At 39.0% G+C, this 23,232-nt stretch overlaps 1 protein-coding gene across 1 annotated transcript in view; it reads left to right on the top strand.

Annotated features, from left to right (window-relative positions):
- Positions 1-10,857: 10,857 nt before the first annotated feature.
- Positions 10,858-23,232, top strand: part of TNPO1 (transportin 1) — a 90,024-nt gene continuing 77,649 nt past the window's right edge. Inside the window, exon 1 of the mRNA XM_079788035.1 lies at positions 10,858-11,013. Coding sequence (XP_079644161.1) covers positions 10,999-11,013 — 15 coding nt within the window. The 5' untranslated portion in view covers positions 10,858-10,998. The remainder of the gene's footprint in view (positions 11,014-23,232) is intronic.

The following is a 23,232-nucleotide window of genomic DNA, read 5'->3' as shown; positions in this document are numbered from 1 at the left end:
TGGGCACCGGGTAATGATGTCATTAGCAGCACCCAGCTTCCTCTCCCTAGCGACAACTAGCCTTCTTGCAGTTTCTTCAGCCCAGGAACACAGCTTGCTTTATAGCCAGGTGCAAACATTTTTACAGTTCAACCAAATGTTTGTGAAGCATTTTCACATGCCTCATCTGCTTTAATCCTCACAGAAATCCTGGAGTAGGTAGATAGCAGACTTGGTAGAATTCTATTTTCTTTTCATTAGCCGGAAAACAGAGATTTAGAAAGTTTAGAAACTCTACCCGACTGGAAAGAAGTAAGAAATGGTGGAACTTGAAAATGACTTTAGGTTTTCTCACTGCACAGAATATAGTCAAACACTGCTGCAGTTAAATATTTTACCCTTTGTTCTCCCTGTATGATCTACAATAATAATCTGCTTTGTGTTGATATTTATTGTTGTGTTGCTAACAATTATCTGAAAGAGAAGTTGGGGTGCTTCACTGGGCTGGAAAAAGTTTAGCTAAATCAGAAAGCAGGTCTAATTAAGCAAGTTTATTCTATATATATAAAAGGCTAAGTTAACTTGCACATGTGCATTACATATAAAGCTCTTGCTGGCGCCAATAGCAAGCGTGTGTTTCGATCTGTCATTGTCGATCGTGAATTTGGTGGACACTTCTATTATAGAGAAAGGGCTAATAGTGATATTAAAATATTTCTTCTAATTAATTTCCTTTCAATGTGCACAAATCCGTGCACCAGGACACTAGTGTGTGTGTGTGTGTGTGTGTGTGTGTGTGTGTGTGTGTGTGTATATATATATATATATATATATATATATATATATATATATATATATAACATATAGACACAGACAACAGTGTGGTGAGAGCCCGAGAGAAAGGGGGTGTGGGGGTGAGGTGAAGATGGGCAAAGGGGTGATAAAATGGACAGAAAGAGACTTTGCTTTGGACAATGGGCATGCGATGCAGTGTGCAGATAATGTTTTTGTTGAGTTGTACACTTGAAACCAGTATGGTTTTGTGAACCAATGTCACCCCATTAAATTCAAGTTTAAATTCTTAGTTTTTCCTTTTAGATGTCAAGAGAGAGCAATCTTGCATCTCGCCTTTAAGGTATTTCAGATTGGATGCTCAATTTTATCAAATAAAATTTGGGGCTTTTATTGATATTACTATTTGGTTTTATTATTGAAGTTATTGATACGTGGTTATTTTATAGTTTTCCATTGATTATCAGAGAATTTCCTTGATTCCCAATCTTGAGTAGTTTCCCATCACCCTTTATCACATCTCTCATCTTATACTGTTCATGGCAGTTATCACTATCTGACATTTTCTTGTTTATTTGTTTACATGTTTATTGTCTGTCCCCTATGCATGGGGCTCTTGCTTGCTGCTTTGAAATCCTTACTGGTTGGATCATCATTGTGATATTAAATTGTGATCTAGAGTTACAGTACTATCTTGGAGCTGATGGAATCCAAAGTTGCATCCTAAATCCTGGCTTTTCCTACAGATCTATTTGCAAGTCATCTCTGTTGCAGAAGTGGCCTTTCACTAAGGAGAGTGCACTGTGTGGAACTGACATTTCTCAATTTCTGAGCTAAAGTTCTGGCCTGCTGTTAAGTATTGCCACTGGACACAGTGAGATCAGGGATTAATATATACTTGTATTAAGATACTGTACAAATAAAAACCCATAATCCTTAAACTGTTTTAGCAAAATATAAACTATTTCTAAGAAAATAATAAAATCAAGATATTAGCACTAGCTAAGAAGTAACACTTGGCCTCCAGCCCAGATGTTTTTCACTTATTTATACCATGTGACCTTGGTCAAGTTTTTACCCTCTTATGTTCCTCTTCAGTAAAATGAGGAAACTGCATTAGACTTATCAATGCTTTCTAGCTGCAATTCAAAATGAATAATTTATTAGAAAATATATATAAAATTTATGTTAATAAAGGACTCTTTTTATATCTAAGTAGTTAGAATAAACCTAGGTAAACATTCAGGTATGGCTATCATATGAGAATATAAGGGTAGCTTATGGGATTTTGCACTTGAACATCAAATAATCTCTTCTAATTAAATCCCAAGAATAAAATGAGTTAGAGATGAACAGTGGGAATCTCTGAGGTAGTCTCTCTAGCCTTCTGCTTATTCTAGAAATCGCTCCTCCCTCTCTCTTTCCTCCTCCCAATACCATGCACTCACAGCAGGCCAGTCCTATCCAAATGTGACCCTTCCTTCCAGCCACAGTTAACCACTTGTGTTCCAAGCTGGGCACCTCACTCAAGCAGGGCCAATAACATCCATTCCCAGGAATTTGGGTCTTAGATAGGAAAGAAGGTGGAGAGTTGGCCCCTAATGCTTGAAGGCATAAAATGTAAACCTTGGGTATACCTGATAGCCGTGTTCTCTATGGGAAAGATGGTCTATAGATACAAGAGGCAAGCAGATAATCTGACATTGCTGGTCCATAGATAGGCTGTTCTTTGAGAAATATGCCAGTCTACCTTCAATAAGTTATTATTATTATTTTTGCCTTAGCTGGTCAGGATCTGGTTTTCTTCCCTTCTTCTCCACCCACCACCCCCACCCCCACCCCCGACTCTGTAACCTCCTGCCCCTGCTGCAAAATTTAAAGTAACACAACTTTTGCCTAACTGGGATGGCTCAGTGGTTAAGCGCCAACCTATGCACTGGGAGGTCATGGTTCAATTCCCCATCAGGGCACGTGCCCGGATTGCAGGCTTAATCCCCAGTGTGGGATGTGCAGGAGGCGGCCGATCAATGATACTCTCTCATCATTGATGTTTCCGTCTCTCTATCCCTCTCCCTTCATCTCTGAAATCACTAAAAATATATATTTAAATAAATAAATAAATAAACACAACTTTTATCCAAATAAATTTAAATCTTTCATCTCTCTAGCTCTGTCCATCTCTATGGTTTCAATAATACAACTTTGAGTTATCTGCTCACTTACTCCTTTCTTTTAAATTGAAAATTTCCCATTAACTTAACTAGTAAAATATGTAGTTTCTTTAGCTAAAATTGACCTGTAAGGCTTAGAGATAGTTTCACCTTGTTTCTTTCACCCCATGCCCTTCTATTTTAAAGTCTGTTGCAAAGAGTATTATAGTTTCCTATAGAAGAAAATTCTATGGACACAGGTCAGTAAACTATATACCTATATCTATAACTATATCTATATATATTTCTGTTGCACTTGTAATATGGGCTTTTATTTCATCTACTCAAATCTTGAGGTGAGAGAAAAAAATAAAAGATGTGTGATACTTTATAAGAACTAATCCTTTGAACCAAAACAACTTAAGATATACCAGAATCATGGTAAATTATCAATATAGCAATGTGATGGCATCCTGCCCCTCAGCAATCCAAATTCCAGTATTATACCCATCTGTAACAATGTAATTATGCACTCCATATACTGCAACGTATTTCTAAGGAAGAAACACAAATTATTTGAGCAAAAATATTAACAACCAGCATAGGACAAATGGGTTAGTGATGAAATAATAAAGGTGTTAAGGGATAAAAATTAATAGTTCATCTACAGCTATTGCTGAAATTTTCCTTTGTATTGATTTTTTAGCTGTCTTTATTAACTTACATGTTCTTCATAATAAAATTCCCTAGTGTATTTTTTTTCTAATTTATATGAATATGCATCCTCTCAGAAAAATCCGATTCCAAGACTAGAAAGCTTCCCTTCTGTTTAGTCCTCAGGGACCATGAGCTGTTTTTCCCCACAAGCAACACAAGTCCTGTGAAATGGACACAGCGCTTTCATGCCTTAAAATTAACTTCTCTGACTGTACAATCATTACCAGTCTAGGCAAAGCAAACCCAATTTTCCACTTCCACTTCAGACCAACTAGAGGAGAGACAGCCCTCATTTTAGAATTCTTTACATCTTCCCTAACAGGAGTGCTAGGAAAAGCATAACATACAAAATCACAAATTGGTCTTTTGACAAACTGCCAACCTTGCGGCTCTTAAAGGAAGAACAACAATGAACACAAAGGACAAAATAAAGTAACAGCTGAGAAACAGTTGAAAATGGAACTAAAAATGCAAAGGAAGGGAGGGGAAAAAGGAGGTAGTCCAGCATACACGTAACTTCAGAGGCCCAAGGGAAAACTCCATAAGAAAATCTTTGCTTTAAAATTTATGGATAAATACCTTAATAGCAGAAAACCCTGTTGATTAAGTGGGATGCACTGGATACTTGAATATTATAATCCGAGAATTTCTGGTGTCAAAATTAAAAGTTAGAAAAACCTTTCGTACTTTCTGTCTCCAGGGATGATTTATTTTAAAAGATACATGTATATATTTAATCTGTAAGTTTTGCTGTTACAGAATGTGTTTAAAAATATAAATCTTTCTTAACACAATGTCTTTGTTCCATAAAAGCTGTGGATTCATTTGTAAATTAATTTTCTAAGGAATTTTCATGACATACAAAACATGAAAAATTATATGAAAGTTTACTTGAATCAATTTCATGTAATTCCCCATGGGTTACAATAAAATCAGAACACTGACTCCTAATAGGTAAGTGGAATGAAACCTAAATTTAATTTTTATTATTTTTCATTTTTATCAAAGGTATTGTGGTGACATTGGTTAGTAAAATTAAATAGTTTTGAGGTCTACAATTATATAATAAATCATCTGTATATTATATTATGTGTTCACCACTCCAAGTCAAATCTTCCATCACCATTTATCACCTCTATACCTTTTTACCTCCCCCCAGCCCCCTTCCCTCTTGTTAATCACCAAACTGTTGTCTCTGTCTATGAATTGTTGTTTGCTTGTGTTTTTTTCTGCTTAATCCCTTCACCATTTTTACCGTCCAGCAACCCCCTACCCTCTGACAGCTGTCTGCCTCCTCTCTTTTCTATGACTCTATTTTGTTTGTTAGTTTATCTTATTCAGTAAATTGCACATATGAGTGAAATCATATGGTACTTGTCTTTCTCTGACTGGCTTATTTCACATAGCATAATGCTTTTTAGGTCCATACATGTGACAAAGGGTAAGATTTCCTTCCTTTTCATGGCTGAGTAGTATTCCACTGTGTAAATATACAACTGCTTTTTTATCCACTCACCTACTGATGGACATATGGGCTACTGCCAAATCTTGGCTATTGTAAGTAACACTGCAATGAACACAGAGGTGCATATGTTCTTTCAAATTAGTGTTTCGGGTTTCTTCGGATATATTCCCAGAAGTGTAATCACTGGGTCATAAGGCAGTTCCATTTTTAATTTTTTGAGCTAACTCCATACTGCTTTCCACAGTGGCTGCAACAAACATCCTGCATTCCCACCAGCAGTTCAAGAGGGTTCCCTTTTCTCCACATCTTCATCAGTACTTATTGTTTGTTGTTTTATTGATGACTAGTAGCCCGGTGCACGAAATTCGTGCGTCATATGTACCGGTTGGTCGGACGGATGGACAAATGTCGGGAATTGAAAGGGAATTAATTAGATGAAATATTTTAATATTGCTATTTGCCCTTTCTCTATAATAAAAGTGTGAGAGATAAAAGGAAATGAGTACAATGTATATGAAAATAATACATAATTTTATTAATAACTAAACAATAACAAAATGATACAACAACAATAACAAACTCATAATATAAAAACAACATTGATGCAAATAATGACTGATAAAGTGATTAAACTTATTCTAATATCTTCCTGTATACCACATTAAGAGTAAAAACACTTTCAGAGTGCTTAACTAATTTCCCTTGAGATAAAGTATTTACAACTTTAACTTTAACGTAACATGCTCTTTGAAATCAAGAGAAAGCAACAGCCTAACTGGTTTGGCTCAGTGGATAGAGCATTGCCCTGTGGACTGAAAGGTCCCAGGTTCGATTCCGGTCAAGGGCATGTACCTTGGTTGTGGGCACATCCCCCATAGGAGGTGTGCAGGAGGCAGCTGATCGATGTTTCTAACTCTCTATCCCTCTCCCTTCTTCTCTGTAAAAAAATTAAATATTTTTTTAAATACTTAAAAAAAAAAAAGAGAGAGAGAGAGAGAGAAAGCAACATATAACTGACCATGTCCAAAAACGGGTTCAGGTAGGAATATTCCTACTCTGTCTAGAGTTTGTCCTTGTGATTTATTAATAGTCATCACAAATGTTGGCATAACGGGAAACTATCTTCAAATTAATTTAAATGGGTGGCCAGTGTCAGATGGGGACAAATCAATTCTTGGAATCAGAACAATCTCTCCCTCTGCAGATCCTGTTAATATTTCAGCTTTGATAATGTTAGGTCGCAAACTCGTTTGTACTATGGCCAATCGTATAGCATGGTGACACAAATATCCCATCTGAAAAGAACTTTCCCACCAAATGCAACATTCAAATTAGCGCCAGCGAGAGCTTTATATGTATGGCATGTGTGCGAGTCAAAGTTTATTTTTAAATTTCCAGTGTGCGTCATATGTACCGGTTGGTCGGACGGATGGACAAATGTCGGTCACTTAGCCTTTTTTTTTTTAATATATTTTATTGATTTTTTACAGAGAGGAAGGGAGAGGGATAGAGAGCTAGAAACATCGATGAGAAAGAAACATCGACCAGCTGCCTCCTGCACACCCCCCACTGGGAATGTGCCCGAAACCAATGTACATGCCCCCGACCGGAATCGAACCTGGGACCTTTCAGTCCGCAGACCGACGCTCTATCCACTGAGCCAAACCGGTTTCGGCAGTCACTTATCCTTTTATCTATACAGATTATGAGTCATGATTTTACCTTTTTTTAAAAAAAATTATCCTTTAATACCTCCAAAGCACAATGAGTAAGAATCTGAAGGTTTATGTGGCTTCTATTTGGTTTCTAGGACAAAGTTCTTTCCTTCACCCACCACTCACTTCTCTCCATTTACTCTTGAATGTTAATTCCAACATAATTTTTGTAACACCTCTTGAAAAGGATCCCACCAAGTTTTTGATAGTCCACATGATAAAACTTACAGAAAAATACAGCATGAGACTTTCATTCTCTCACTAACTTCTTCATATAACTGTAATTCATCAGTCTCTATAGAATGAAAAAGGAAAATAAAAGTGCCTTCTCTCATTCCAAGGCCTTTCTCAGTCAGGCAACCACAAAAAGAATGAGCCTACAATTCATGCCATGTAATCTCTATCAGGCATAATTCAAATCAAATCCCATCAGAAAAGTCTGGGATAATTAAAATGTATAAGAGAACAGTGGTGACCTGGGGGAGAACTTATAAAACCTTGTCTCCTGCTTTTGCTGAATATTCTTTTTGTTATGCTAGATTCCAAGTCCCTATCCGGGACCTGGTCAGCCGGCTGCCGGCGCTAACCGCCTGCCCCAGTCCACCATCATTGCTTGGATCCCAACCCCCAGCCATCTTTGTTGGTTTAATGTGTATATTTGCTCCTGATTGGCTGGTGGGCGTGGCTGGTGGGCGTGGCTTATGGGTGTAGCAAAGGTACGGTCAATTTGTATATTACTGTTTTATTAGGCAGGATAGCCATTCTGATAGGTGTGAAGTGACATCTCATTGTGGTTTTAATTTGCATTTCTCTGATGATTAGTGACGTTGAGCATCCTTTCATACATCTATTGGCCATCTGTATGTCCTCTTTGAAGAAGTGTCTATTAAGGTCCTTTGCCCATTTTTTAATCTGATTGGGTTGTTGTTGTTTTTGTGGTTTGTGTGTGTGTGTGTGTTGAGTTTTATAAGTTCTTTATAAATTTTGGGTATTGCCCTAACCGGTTTGGTTCAGTGGATAGAGCGTCGGCCTGCGGACTGAAGGGTCCCAGATTCGATTCTGATCAAGGGCATGTACCTTGGTTGCAGGCACATCCCTAGGGGGGATGTGCAGGAGGCAGCTGATCGATGTTTCTCTCTCATTGATGTTTCTAACTCTCTATCCCTCACCCTTCCTCTCTGTAAAAAAATCAATAAAATATATGTAAAATAAATGAATAAATTTGGGTATTAACAACTTATCAGATGTACCATTTAGGAATGTAAAGTATTCTCCCATTCAGTGGGTTGTCTTTTCACTTTGTTGATGGTTTCCTTTGATGTGCAAAGACGTTTTAGTCTGATATAGACCCTTTATTTTTTCTTTTGTTTCACTTGCCTCAGAAAAAAATGTTCTATGACAAATGTGCAAGATTTTACTGCCTATGTTTTCTTCTAGGACTTTCATGGTTTTAAGTCTAACATTTAAGTCTTTCATCCATTTTGAGTTTATTCTTGTGTATGGTGTAAGAAGATGGTCTAGTTTCATTATTTTCCATGTTATCTATCCAATTTTCCCAAAAAACCATTTATTAACTACACTATCTTTACCCCATTGTATATTTTTGCCTCTTTTGTCAAATACTAATTGACCAAAATGTTTTTTTCCTTGATGCCAATCTGAAGATGTTTGATGGAAGGCAATTCCTTAAACTGTCTAATGTTAAAGAATATAACAAGAATTCCCACATTTTTTCCAGAAGTATAAATGGAAACACTTCTCAGAAATATTCTATTTGAGAAGTTTGCCTGTATCTAAAAGATTGTTTCACTTCTCTTACTGAATTTCTATATACTCATCAATTGCCTTTAAAGATATTTACTTAACAATTTTTGGATTATCATTGCCCTCTATCTCCAGGTGCTCTCCTACTGAGCTTTTAATATACTTTATTGTACTTAATCCTGTTTAAAATAAGAAAGGTGTTCATAAGTAGAAAAGACAGCATCTGCATATAAGTCCTCTGTCCTCTAACTCCATACTTGTTTTGACAATGTTACATCTGACAGAGCAAGCATATTTTCCTTCCAAGGTGAAAACTTATAGGTATATCTTCTCCCTTAATGCTATTTCATAATTTCTAGCATTCTTTAATTTGTATCTTGGTCAATTTTTTCACCTAAGAAAAAATATTTAATACAGAAATTCAAAATATAGGGTATCTGTAATAAGTTTTGAGATGAAAATCAAAGTTTATTTACTATTTTTAATTTCAGTGCATATCATTTAAAAATACCAGCAATTCTTCAAAGCTTTACCATATGAGCATTACTGTATTATATATGTGTATAAAGGGAAAACTTTCCTGGGTGGCTGTTATTTTATGTGCAAACTGTGCAAAGAGAAAACAAGTAACAGGAAAAGGAAAATTGAAAAGCTGCTGTGTTAATAAATCCTTATTATTGGTAAGAAGATTTACTGTTTAAAATATGTATTTTTAATTTAACTGAGAGTATGGAGACAAACAGGCTACATGCCTAAGCATCTCTTTATTTAATGCATAACTATTTTATATTAAAATTTCAATTCACTTATTTAAGTTTTATAAAAGAATGGATATTTGATTTGACTAATCTCAATTTCACATCTGATAATTAATGGTTTTTTTCTTTCAAAAGATTTTGGCCAATAAATCTTCTTACATATTCAAAATAAGACTTTACTTGTTTTCAATTCATTTCAATTATTTCCAAACTATTAATCAGGTGAATTCCTTATTAATATGCTTAGTCAATAGTTCCTTACATTTGTCATCATTTGCTAATCCTTTACATTTGGAAAGTATTCGTATTATTTTTCTTTAGCAAAGTAGAACGCAGACACCATACATCCCCTGATTTGTACAGATCAAGGCTCCCTATTCCAAGATGAACTTTTCAAATGTAGAAATAATGCTATCAAATTAACATTAGAAAATGTTGAATTCATGAGTATTTTAGTTATTTGAAATACTTTTTCTTGCTATGTTCAGTTTCCTTATGATAAAAATGACCCTTTTATACTTAAATTTTACATTAAATAAATTACTTGGTTGTTTTTTTAAATCTTTATATTCAAGATGCCGTGACTCGGGATGTGAGCCCTAAATTAGTTGTATTTTAAAATAACTGCTGTTGCAAATAAAAATTAACAACTTTATTAACAAATAGGCTATCTCAGTATAAATTTTTTAAAAAGTTTCTAGTATTGGTACTATAATTTTATCTAAAATATGCCCGGAAGGCAAGAACAGCTACACAGTTTCATAACATGTATACAGCACCCGCAAGTAGGACAGTCAAAACTGCTGGGAAGGAAATTATCACAGGCATCATCGCCTTAGGAAATAATTATTATCTATGGAAATTTAAAATATTCATATTTAGTAAATTTATATATGGGTAACGTGGGGGAAGGAAACTGATATTTATTTACTTCCATTATTATGGTTATAAAAAGTCTACCTCTCCCTTTTTGAATTATTTTCTGGAGATATTTTCATTTCTCCTGGTGACTGGTTACGGGGAAAGGGGCTTGTGATTTCTAAGAGCAAGAAACTACAGTTTTATATGAATACACACCTGGAGACGTAAAACTTCCTTTTATAAATCCTCTGGTGTCACTTACACAGCAGTGGACATGCCAGCTACAGCCTACCAGGCAGTATCAGCAGGCAGCAGTCCGCCCACCTACTGAGGCCGCTTCTGCTTTGGACTAGCGCTTGTTGGGACTGATCCCCGCGGCGTGCAATAGGCTCCAGGGCAGGCCGTCACTCAGGAGGGGGTGCTGGGGCGGAAGTTAGGGAGGACGAGGGTCAGGGTGCGAGGAGGGCCCCTGGCAGCCTCGTCAACTACGCTCACGGGGCCTTTGAGTCGCGGCCTCACAGGGCACAGCAGCGCCCGCGGGGACCCAAGCCCGAGGCGGCGGCGCGGGTTCAGAAACCGCTGCCGCGCGCCCCCGGGTGCGCGTCGCAGGCCGTCAGGCCGGGGCCCCGCCGCCGTTGCCAAGGCGACCGCCGCCGAAAGTTCCCGCGGTGGCCCCGCCCCTCGGCCAATCGGACGGCGCTCGCCGGAGCCAGGCTCCCTTTGTTCCGCAGCCATTTCTGGCCCCGGGCGGGAGCTGCGCCGCTGCGGTGAGGGCCCGAGCGCCGGAGGCCTCTGGGATGGTGTGGGACCGGGTAGGTGACGCGGAGCGCGGCGGACCGAGGGAGGGCGGGAGCGGAGGCTGCAGTTCCGAGGCTGGCGGACGGCCGCGGGGAGAGGGCCGGCTCGCCGCCCCCAGCCCCCGCCCGCCCGGCCGTTTGGAGCCGGCAGCGGCGGCTGCGCGGTTCCAAGCCCAACAGCTGCCGCCCGGGCGCCCTGCGGGGACCGGGCGGGGCGGCTGCGGCTCCTCAGGTGTCCAAGGTCGCGGCCCGGGGCCTCTTGGGGCGGTGGGCTGGAGAGGGTCTGCTCCGTGGAGTGTTGGCCGCCACCAATGAAAGGTGGAGGACCCCGAGTGCCGCAGGCGCTGCCCCGGGACGGCCACTTCCCGCCGGTCCTGGACGCCGCCCAGCGCTGCCCTGTGGCCGGTCTTTGTCCCCTCCCGGCCCTCTGCCCGGGAGTCCGGCCCACAGACACCGGCGCCTCCACGCTCAGCCAGCTGATCGCTTTCTGCAGGCGGGCCTTTCCCCTGGGGCCTCTGGCTTCTCGACGTGTGCACATCATGTTCCTGTTTATAACTGTGTGGGGTTTGCGTGGGTTTGCTGTTTGCCCTTCTCCCCTTTTGTACTTCTCCCACGCGAACACGCAACAGGGGACAGCTGCCGAGGAGCAGACCGGCCACCACAACCAACCAGTGTGGGGCATGGCTTTCTTGCTTTAAACTTGAGCGCCTGTTGTTTGTTTACAGATTTTAAAAACCGACGGGATGTTGCAGGGATTGCTTACATTTTGTCCGTTATCTTAATTACTAGTCATTGGATCCATCAGCAGATATAAATGTAAAAATTTAAAGTGGGAGGCTACCCACAAATTGATTTTGACAGTTGTATTAAGAAGCTTAATACCAATCCTGCTTTGAAACAGTGATGACTTCAAAGGTGAATGCATAAATGGTACTTCTTTTTTTTTCACCCTAAAGAAAAGATGTTTTTAAGATACAAGTTGTATCGTGTAATAGGTATTCTGAAATGTAAGGTTGCAAAATGGCTGGCCCGATATGCTCATTTTTAGGATAAGTTCCTTTTGGATTTTAAGTTTTCCTATTATTATATCAAAGCTTTCATATCAGAATGGTAAATAAGTTATACTTAGTGAAGCAGGGGAGATACTTTGGGAATCGATTCTCTTTTCCACTTTTACTCTGCCCTGCACCCCATTCTTAGAGAATGACTCCACCAAGTTGAAAACTTGCAAATGCAAAAGGGAAATAATAGTTTGAACGTGCAGATTTTCTTTTTAACTCCTTGGCATATGTAATGCATAAGTACATAACAGTTTGGCAGTATGGTTTTTACTTCATCTCATTTAATGTGAGCCTAATGAACTATTAGTGCTCTATTTGCTTTTTCCTAAAAGCCCCCATTAGGCTGATCAGGTTTGATGTGTTTTCATCACATCTTCGTCCTATGTATTCAGGGAATTACTAAATTCTGCCCACTGATATTTCAACCTATAAAAATCCTTTAAAGTAATCAAACTTATTGCCATTATATATTGTGAACAGAATAAGATTTTGGTAAAAATACATGACATTCCAGTTGTAAATATTCTCATTGTAAGACTTGTTATTGTGTTCATTGTTTTATGACATATATATATATATATATATATAAAATGTTAAAGCCAATACATGAACTTAACTTTTCTAAATACTGTAAATGAACTGCATTGAAATGTAAACGTACTATATGTAGAAGAATTGCTTGCATTTAACCATGCTGGATTCTGCAAAAACTATTTTTAAGAAAAGAAATGTGGTTGTAAAGGCAGCTGAACCAAATGACATATGTAATGAAAAAAAAAATTATCAAATGTAAACTGCAGAGGAGCACAGCAGTGAGTTATTTTTATTGCCCAGGATATAAATTATGAATATTTCTTCCTGGAATTGATATTTGAATATATATTGTTGCCAAAAAGATCTTGTAACCCCCCTCCCTCCAAATTTTGGTTTATCAGCAAAAGGGTAAGAAAGCTGAGAGAATCAAAGGGAATTTAATAATAGGCTTAAAATAATTTGAGGAGCACAGCATTTATTGCTCTTATTGCTTGAGATGGGAGGGAGGAGGGAGTGAATTAACATTTTTTCCATGTAATATACTGGGCATTATTTGTAGGCATTTAGCATATATATATTATGCTTATATCATAGCCCTGTGTTACCCTATGCGCAGTGGTCGGCAAACTCATTAGTCAACAGAGCCAAATATCAACAGTACAACGATTGAAATTTCTTTTGAGAGCCAAATTTTTTAAACTTCAACTTTTTCTAACACCACTTCTTCAAAATAGACTCGCCCAGGCCTGGTATTTTGTGGAAGAGCCACACTTAAGGGGCCAAAGAGCCGCATGTGGCTCGCGAGCCGCAGTTTGCCAACCACAGCCCTATGGGAATTACTTCCATTTTACTGATGATGGAATAACTGAAGTATAGATAGGTAAGTACTTTGCCCAGGGTCTTAGAGTGTTCAAGGCTGGATCTGAATCTAGACTTGCCTAATTACAAAGCTCATACTCTTTTATTTATAAAATTTTATGTAAATATGTAATTACGTATTCAGATTCTTATAATGAATACATATACATTGAATGAATACAGAATCTTATAATGAATATTGTAATTCATTATAACAGTGATCTATTAGTAACTATAGATCATAGACCACATTACTAAAATAGTGAAAATGAGCTGAAGTAATGAATGGGTAAATTAGTTAAACCAGACAGGACTTAATTATCCATATACATTTTAGAAAAGGAAAGAAAAGATCTACCTGGATGAGATGTAATTGGTAACAAATTTATAAAGCTGGTTTCTAAAATGCATGCAGCAAGCATTTGTGGATGAAACACTCTTAGTAATGACCTTAATACAAATAGGGGAGAAAAAAAGAAATCCATCAAATTTGGAAGTTAAGAGGAATGACCAAGATCCATTAAATAACTAAACTGAAAAATACTTAGTAAGACCCCTGACAAGGTAAACTAAAGTCTTTATAATAGAGATAAACAAATAGACAAAAAAATAGAGATGTCCCAGATAAGGAGAATAAGGCTACCCACAAGGTGTGGAAGATTAATTTTATACTGAAAACTAAAGCAAAAAAAAATTTGAGTTGCATTTTTATAATTGGCTTTGAAGTACTCAGAATCCTTTAGTAAAATAATTATCAGCGGAACCCCTTAAACCTCAGGTGCAGAAGTTACTGCCATAGATGAAAAGGTTGATTCCCAGAAGGGCCAAGATTCCATTGCTTTTTGTCTTTACTAAAGAAGGAATTAGGGAGGAAAATTTTTCAGCAAATCATGAACGTACTAAATAGATGCATATAAATTATTAGGAATAGGTCATTATGCTGCCATTATTAATAACTAGAGGCCCGACGCACAAAATTTGTGCAAGAGTAGGCCTTCCTTCCCCAGCTGCCGGCACCTGCTTCCCTCTGGCACCCGGGACCCAGGCTTCCCTCGCAGTCCCAGCTTCGTCCGGAAGGACATCTGGTCTAATTAGCATACTATGCTTTTATTATTATAAATGTTTTTGAAACATACTTAATAAAGTAAAAATAGAGTTTATTTTGGTTGGATAACAGAAAAATAATGAGAAAGCAAATTATGAAGGACTTCGTGTGTCATTTATTCATTCACTAACCATTTATTAGTGCTGGGATTGTCCCTTGTCCTCAAGAGAGTTAAATACTAATGGAGAGAATGAATTGTAAACAAAAAAGTATAGTTATAGCTTTTATTATATAAATCTGTTGGGACACCCAGGAGGGCTAGTGATAGATTTCATGCAGAGTAGGAGAAATGGTGCAGGCATTTCAGGGGCTAGGGTAGCACTTCAGAGTATGTCAGTAAAGCTAAGGACCTATTGTGTTGTTGAAGCTCAAAGCAGTTGAGAGGCCCTAAAAGGTATAGAGAAGTCTGCAAGCTTCTTCTGTACAGGACCAAACAGTGTTTTCTGTTTTGTGGGCCCTTCTGGCTCCGCCATTTTAGTGCAGAAGCAGTCCAGTCATAGACCTTACGGAAACTAATGGAATGACCAGATTTGACTTGTGTTGCCCTAGTACAAGCCATTGAAAGATTTGAAAGGAATTTACCACATTAATTTGTGTAAACCAGTAAGAGCAGAATAAAAATAGAAAATAGATTATTTTTAAGCACTGTAAAGCAATAAGAACAGAAAACACAATTCAGTTTTATAAATGGGCAAATTCACAGAAGAGGAAATAGCCAATAAACATGAAATATTGTTCTATACCATTAATAGGGAAATACAAGGTTGTAGGGAAATTCATACATTGACTAAATCAGTACAGCCATTTCAATTTTACAGTAAAAATATTTTGACCCTGCAATTTCCGTTTCTTAGAAAACGGATATATCCGGAGTCAGTTGTGTTCAATATGTCTTTGTCAGTAGCAACAGAAGCTCCAGACTTACAGTCACCTTTCATCTCCTGCACTCCAGTTCATGAATGGGTCTATATTTGTCTGCCTTTTTTTGTTGTTGTTGTTAACCCCTTCCCAACTCTTCATAATTCTTTTACTGGAATTTACAGTCCATCGTCTGCAAAATCCAGTCTCAACCTATGCTTAAACATCCCCTTCTCTTTCTTGCTCTTAAAGAAACCTGATGTTTTGCACTGTGCAGTTTGGCTGTTTTATTTATTTTTTCCATACTTCTCCTTGTCACTGTTCCTACAGTGGGAAAGGTGTCTATCATCCTTCTCCCTAAAAATCTTTCCCCTAACAATCCTCAGTTTTGTGTTATGTCAGCAGATTACCCCTCAAGATTGCTATTAACTATTAACCTCGTTTCTCAAAACTTTTTTTAGCTACAGGCTCATTGCATCTCTTTCCAATACCACCTCAGTCTTTATATTACAGTTGAAAAGAGTATACATAACTGGTATTTCCAGTATCCATCCTGGTCTCTCATTTCCTATACCTTTTCTTCAGTGTTCTTCCCATCTACCTATCTCTTCCCATCACTCCCATAGTGTTACCCTCTTGCATTGCTAATAACTGCAGTCCCTCCATAGTTACCATTTCATGAGTTCTACTTTGTGACCCTACTTCCTATTTTTGTGGTTCACTCCTTCTAGTCAGTATCTCAGCCCCAACCATCTTTTGACCCCAATGGAATCTCCAGTCTATTCATCCTATTACTAGTTTCCTGGCATTCATCTCTTGATGTTTTCACTCCCTTTCTTATTTCTCTTAAATTCCATGATTAATCATTTTTAGCTCTTCTTTGGATCTATTCCCATGCTCTTTGCTTCTTTAATAAGATCCACAGCCCTGGTTAAACCAATTCTGCCTTCTTTGCACCTGCCCCTATGTAACTCAATGTGGCAGGAAGCAAGCACACACCACACATGACCACTTACCTCAAGTGGGTCCTTAATGCTGCTCTTGATTGTACTTTATTTTCCTACTCTGTTCACTCTCCTAACTGACCATTTTATATCTTCTTCAAATATCTAGTATCTCTTTTCCCATCCTCACTTTAAGCTCATGACATTGGTTCCTACTTTGCTAAGAAAATTGAAGCAATCAGAAAATTTCCACAAACTCCCATTACCCTGTGTACTACCAGAATCTGGTCAATGCATGTTATCTTCCTGCTTGTTACCTTAGATTAACTGTTCATATCCCCGAGTCTGCTTTTGTAATAGATCCCATCCTTTCTCATTTGCTTAAGAACATTTTTTCAGCTTCTGTCCTTCCACACCATTTTTTTAATTTATTAGATTTCTGGCAGCAACAGACATGCTATTATTTTTCCCACCCTTTAAAAAAAACAAAAACAAAAAATACCCGATTCACTCTTTACCATCAGTTTCCCAATATTTTGTTTGTTTGTTTCCTTTTCCAGCATTATTCCTCAAAAGAGATGTCTATACTTCTTATTGCCAAATTTTCTCTTTCCATGTTTTATTAAATCCACTTCCAATCAGGCCTTTGTCTGCACCATTCTCACTGAAACAGGTCCTCAGGTTCTCCAGGAACTACTATGTTGCCAAATACCATACACCATTGATTCTATTCATCTTACTTGATCTATCCACAACATTTGACACCTATTTGTTCCCTTATCTTTGCAACACTTTCTTCTTTGCTTTCCAGGTTAACACACAACCTTGATTATCTACTACTTCACTGCTGGTTCCTTATAGTTCTCTTTTGCCTTCCTTCTCACAAACCTCTTAATGTTGGAAGGCCCCAGGGTCAGTCCTGTTTGTTTAATCCTCACCTGAGGTCATGATTTTTAAGAGAGAGGAAGGGAGAGGGAGAGAGAGAGAGAGAAACATAAATGTGAGAGTGAAACATTGATCAGTTGCCTCCGGCATAAGCTCCAACCAGGGATCAAACTGGCAACCTAGATAAGTGCCCTGACCAGGAATCAAACGCGCCACCTTTCGGTGAACTGGACCATGCTCCAACCAATTGAGCCACATGGGCCAGGGCTGTTTGTATTTTATTTTCCTATCTATACTCACTCCATTGGTAATCTCATTCAGCCGCATGGCGTTAAATACCAGATGGTTGGAGCATTGTCCAGTCTCTTACACTGAAAAGTGGTGGGTTTCATTCCTGGTCAGGGCACATACCCTGGTTGTGGATTCAATCCCCTGTTGAGGTTTGTGTAGGAGGCAGCCAATTGATGTTTCTCTCTCACATCGATATTTCTCTTCCTCTTCCTCTCTGTAAAATCAATAATAATTTTTAAAAATTTAAATACCATTTAAATACCAGCAATGCCCAATTTAGATTTTTAGCCCCTCTCCCTAACTTCGGTCTCATATGTTTAACTGCCTATTCAACATCTCTACCTAATCCTACCTAATAATAGACAAATATGCAAATTGACCGTACCTTCGCTATGCCCATGATTGGCCAGGAGGTGCAGGGGTGCGGGACTTGGGGTGGCCGGGGTAGCTGATTGGGCCAGCGGGACGCTGAGCTGCGTCGCCAGCAGCGGCATGAGCTCAGCGTCTGCGCCATGGCTGTGCTGCGGCACAGAAGGGGCCTCTGGGGCAGCGAGCTGACGACCCGCCGCGCGGACCATCAAAAGCAGAGGAGCTGAGTGCCTGAGCGGACAGGCACTCAGCTCCCCCGCAATCAAAAGCAAAAGTGTGGGAGCTAGGTGCCTGTCCGCTCAGGCAGCAGGCCTTTCAGAAGGGGAGGCTTCTGAAAGGCCTGGTGCACCAGCGATCGAAAGGAAAGCGTGGGAGCTGGGTGTCCACTCAGGCAGCGTGGGAGGAAAGCATGGGAGCTGCCTGTCCACTCAGCAGCTAGAAAGGAAAGCGTGGGAGCTGCCTGTCCACTCAGGCAGCAGGCCTCTCAGTAGCCTCCACCACGCCAGAGGCTTCTGAAAGGCCTGGTGCACCAGCGATCGAAAGCAAAAGCGTAGGAGCTGGATGCCTTTCCCCTCAGGCACAAGGCCTTTCAGAAGCCTCCGGCGCCTGGTGCACCAGCGGACAGACACCCAGCTCCCCGTGATCGAAAGCGAAAGCGTGTAGGGGACCCTACACGTGCATGATTCAGTCATGCACTGGGCCTCTAGTGCATTTAAATACCAGCAATGCCCAATTTAGATTTTTAGCCCCTCTCCCTAACTTCAGTCTCATATGTTTAACTGCCTATTCAACATCTCTACCTAATCTATATATATAAAAGCCTAACATGCAAAGTGTCCCCTTGGGAGTTTGACAGATCGAGAGTTCAATTGCTCACTATGACGTGTGCTGACCACCAGGGGTAACGAAGGTAGGCCCCGGCCGGCAGCTGCTAGGGACCCTACCCGTGCACGAATTTTGTGCCCTGGGCTTCTAGTGTGTAATAATTGACATCAAACTCAGCATGTCCAAAACTCAACTCCTAAACTTCCTCCCCATAGATTTCCCCATTTCTGTATGTTAGTGGCAACTCTATCCTCCCAATAGCTCAGGCTGAAATCTTAGAGTTATTCTTGATTTTGCTTTTTCTTCAAATCCATTCTTTCAGGACAACATGTGTTTTTTTATATATCATCATAATCCAGAATTTTACTATGTCTCACTCCACTATGCCACCCTGGTTCAAACCACTACTGTCATCTCCTTGGATTACTTAAATAGGTTACTACTTGGTGTCTCCATGCTACCCTAACCCCTCCCGACAGTCTTTTCTCAATATAGTAGCCAGACCAAGTCTTTTACAAGTAAGACAGTCTCTGTCGCTTCTCTATTCAAAGTCCTGCAATCACTCCCCCTTTCAGAGAAAATCTAGTCCTTACAGTGGCCTACAAGGCTCTCCATAATGTGCCCAATACACTCCCCTTTCACCTTATCTCCCTGACCTCATTTTCTGCTACTACTTTCCCTCCTTGCCCACAGGCCTCCTTGTTAGATCATAAACATATCAGTCATGCTCCTACTTTAGGGCCTTTGCTTTAGGTGGTTCAGCTGTTGGGAATATATTTCTCCCAAATATCTACTTGGCTCACTGGTCTTTGCTGAGATTTCACCTTCTCTAAATACCCAATCTAATACTGCATCTTACCCTCTCCCATCCTCCTCATTCTGGATTCTTTATTTTTACATAGCACATACTGCCTTCTAACATACTTATAGTCAAGTCATCAGTCTAGTGCTCCATTGCCCTGTGACCTGTTTTGAGCTAAGAATGGTTTTTACATTTTTAAAGGGTTATAAAACAAAAAGAATATATGCCACATCTGCAAAGCCTAGAATATTTACTGTCTGTCACTTTGCAGAGCAGTCTGCCCTATATATTCTGTTTATTGTCTTTCTCCACGAATGTGTGCTCCCAAGAGGGCAAAGATATTTGTTTCATTTATTGCTGTATCTGCAGCAACTAGAACATAGTGCCTGTAAATATTTGTCCTATGAATGAATTACTTGTAATGGTGCAAAATTGTAAAAAGGGTAAGTGTTCATCAATAACCTGTACTGCAGTTAGTAATGAAATAGAGGTATATATAATGAGTAGCAAAGCTAAGACATATTTTGAATGAGTTTTTATAGAACAGAAAGAAAACGTTTTATTTCTACAGAGACATGTATTTAAATACACACACAAAAACAGCTCTATATGGCTATTCATTGAATGGATATTAGAATACCTCCAGGGAGGAGTCTAGGATTAGGAGAGGTACTTGAAGGGAGCTTATATTCACATGATAATTTTGAAGGGGGAAAAAAGAAATAGGTTCTAAATAAAGCAATGAGAAGAAGTAGAGAGTAATTGGGGTGGGGAGGGCGGAAGAGAACCATTGCCTTTCTGAAATACCATTATTTGGCTAGAAATCTGAATGTAGAGAAGGCGTGAACAATATGAATATCTGAAAAAAGAATATGCAAAAGTAAAGTCTCTTAGGTGGGAACAAGCATTACATTACAAGAGAACTACCAAGGAGGGAGGGAGGGGAAGGGCAGGGAGGGAGGGAGAGAGGGAGGGGAAGGAAAGGGAGGGAGGGAGGGAGGAAGGGAGGGAGGGCGGGAGAAACAGAGTGGAACATAGTGAAAAGGGGGCCAGAGACTGCTAGGAGATTTGTTTAGAGATAGGCAGAAGCCCAGACTATGGGCAGCTTTGTAGGCTGTGATTTAAGTGTGAAGAGAAACCATTGGAAGTTTTTGATAGAAGATGTAATTTAATTGAAGCTTTAACAGGATTATCTCAGAAATTGTGCTGAAGGAACAAAAGAGAAGGCGGGGAAACCTATTGTAGTAGACTATGCTCTTGTAGAACATGGTATCTGGACTAGGGTAGACAGTGGAGGGAAAGAGAAGTGGTCAGAAGGTATATTTTGACAATACTGACTAATGGTTTTGATGTGGGATATGAGGAAAATCAAGGATGATCTCTTGGTATTTTGGCTTGGACAACTGAATGAACACTAGTAGCATTTAGTGATATTAGGCAACTAGAGGAGGAACAGGTTTGAATGGGGTTAGGGAAGAGAATCAAGAGTTCTCTGTTAGCCAGCAAAGATTGAGATGCCCATTTAACCAACAAGTGAGTATGTCTTATAAGATGTTGGATACTTGAGTCTGGGATTCAGAGCGCTATTTAATGGCACAGGCTGGATGAGATTATGTAGATAAATAAAAGAAGGGGCCTAGGATATTTAGAGGTGGGGAGCCAGCAAAGGAGACTGGCCAAGAGCAGCCAGTGAAATAAAAGGCAAAACAGGGAGATGTGATGCCACAGGCAAAGAGGCAGAAGAGAGGTTGCCTGTGTTCAGCACTGTGGAGAAATAAGATGAGACCAAGAAGAAATCATTGGCTTTATCAGCAAGAAAACCTCGTCTCAGTGGAGTGGGGTAAAGAAAGGGAGATGGTGACTGTCCACAATTTCAACATGTTTCTGTAAATGGAACTAAGTGGAGAAATTAAGTAGTAGTGGATGGTGAATAGAGTCAAAGCTAGTTTTTTAAAGATATCTTAAATAATTTTATTGTTAGTTTTTAAATTCTTACCAAAGAATATGTTTATTGTTTTTTAGGGGCAGGGGGGACATCGATGTGAGAGAGAAATACCAATCGTTGCCTCCCAAAATAGCCCCAGTGGGAATCAAACCCGCAACCTTTCAGTGTTAAGGACGATGCTCCAGCCAATTGAGCCACACCAACCAGGGCAATATATCCTAAATAATTTTAAACTTAGAAAAAAATTCTGAGAGTAATTCAGAGAACTGCGATTTACAGTTTACATGGATTCACCAACTTTTAACATTTTGCCACATTCTTCCCCCCCCACACACACACAAAATTTTTTGATCATTTGATAGTAGGTTGCATATATTTTGCCCCTTTACCCTTTAATACTTTAATGCGTGTATCTTAAGAGCCAGGATATTCTTTTCTGAAATCACATGTAGTTGTCAAATTCAGGAAATACAGTTTTTCACCATTTATATTACAGTTTTGTCACTTGTCCCAGTTACATTATTTATAACATTTTTTCCTCCAGTGCAGGGTTTTATATTCAATTTAGTTGTCTTTTTCGACAGAGAAAGTAATTTTTTATTAGTGGAATCTTTGCAATTTTATCCTCAGAACAACCCCATGAGATAGAGATACCATTTACCTCATTTTATACATCATAGGTTAATTATTCTTTCCATGACTAATAAATGGCATAGGAAGAACTCAAAGTCAAGCACAGTAACTTCACAGTTTACACTCTTAAACTCTATACTATAGTGCCACCCATGTAGTGCATGGGAAAATCTGAAATTCCTTGTTTGAAGAGGACAAATAAGTCAAATTTATAGATCAGAGACAATGATACTAACATCAAAAAGATGGCTTTAAATGTCTAGTGCTGGATTATAGCTCTTTGTAATGATGAATCAGGGTTTAATATGTCACCTGATGGGCATCAGGACAGAAGGAAGAGCAAAAAAGTGTAAATATTTAAACTTTATATGTAGAATTTACTAGACTTTGGCTTTAAAGATATGTGTTCAGAGTTATTGGTGCTAATTGTTTAGGAAGGTAAAATAAAATACTTGGATTAATTCTCTTGTGGTAGAATTTAGTTGGCAGTATATGGATGGTAATCTAAAGAGTCCTGATCTGTTTCAAAAAGAGTTTGTTTCATAAAATGCTGCTTGTCAAATCTTTATAATAAAATATTGTGAAATATCAGAAATAAGCTTAATTTAGGAAAAGAACATTAAACAGCGAATCATTGAAACCACAACTGCTCCAGAGCAAGAATTAGAATTTTTAGTTCAATGATATTTTACAGTTTTCTGTTAAACACAGTTTTAAGGGGATAATGGGTAAAGACTTCTTTTGGATAGAAACCCAAGTTATGATGAAAATGTTTCTTACATTTTCAATTAAAGATTGTTCTTAATATTGAATGTGACTTCTGTAAGAAGTGACCTAAGCCTGGCACAGTGCTGTGCCTTTTAACAGGAGCCCAAGTATTTGCTAAAAGATCAAGTGACATGTAGCTTTCACTTAGGTAACTTAGTAGTCCCAGAACTACAGGTGAACAATGGAATTGGATACAAGTTTTCCTGAAGGCTTGGAGAATTTCAGTAGCAAGTATAAAGGGGGAAAAAGTAAGGCTGGCTTTTATGGAATATGACCAGATTTCGTTATTTACAGTTAAGTAAATGTTTTATTTCTAGAAGCTGAAAGGACCATGGTCTTTAGTTGCTTTATAGATG

Source organism: Cnephaeus nilssonii, assembly GCF_951640355.1.
Source record: "Cnephaeus nilssonii genome assembly, chromosome: 2".
In the NCBI taxonomy this organism is placed as follows: Eukaryota; Metazoa; Chordata; class Mammalia; order Chiroptera; family Vespertilionidae; genus Cnephaeus; species Cnephaeus nilssonii.
The sequence above is the reverse complement of the archived record's forward strand: the minus strand, read 5'-3'. Positions and strand labels throughout refer to the sequence as shown.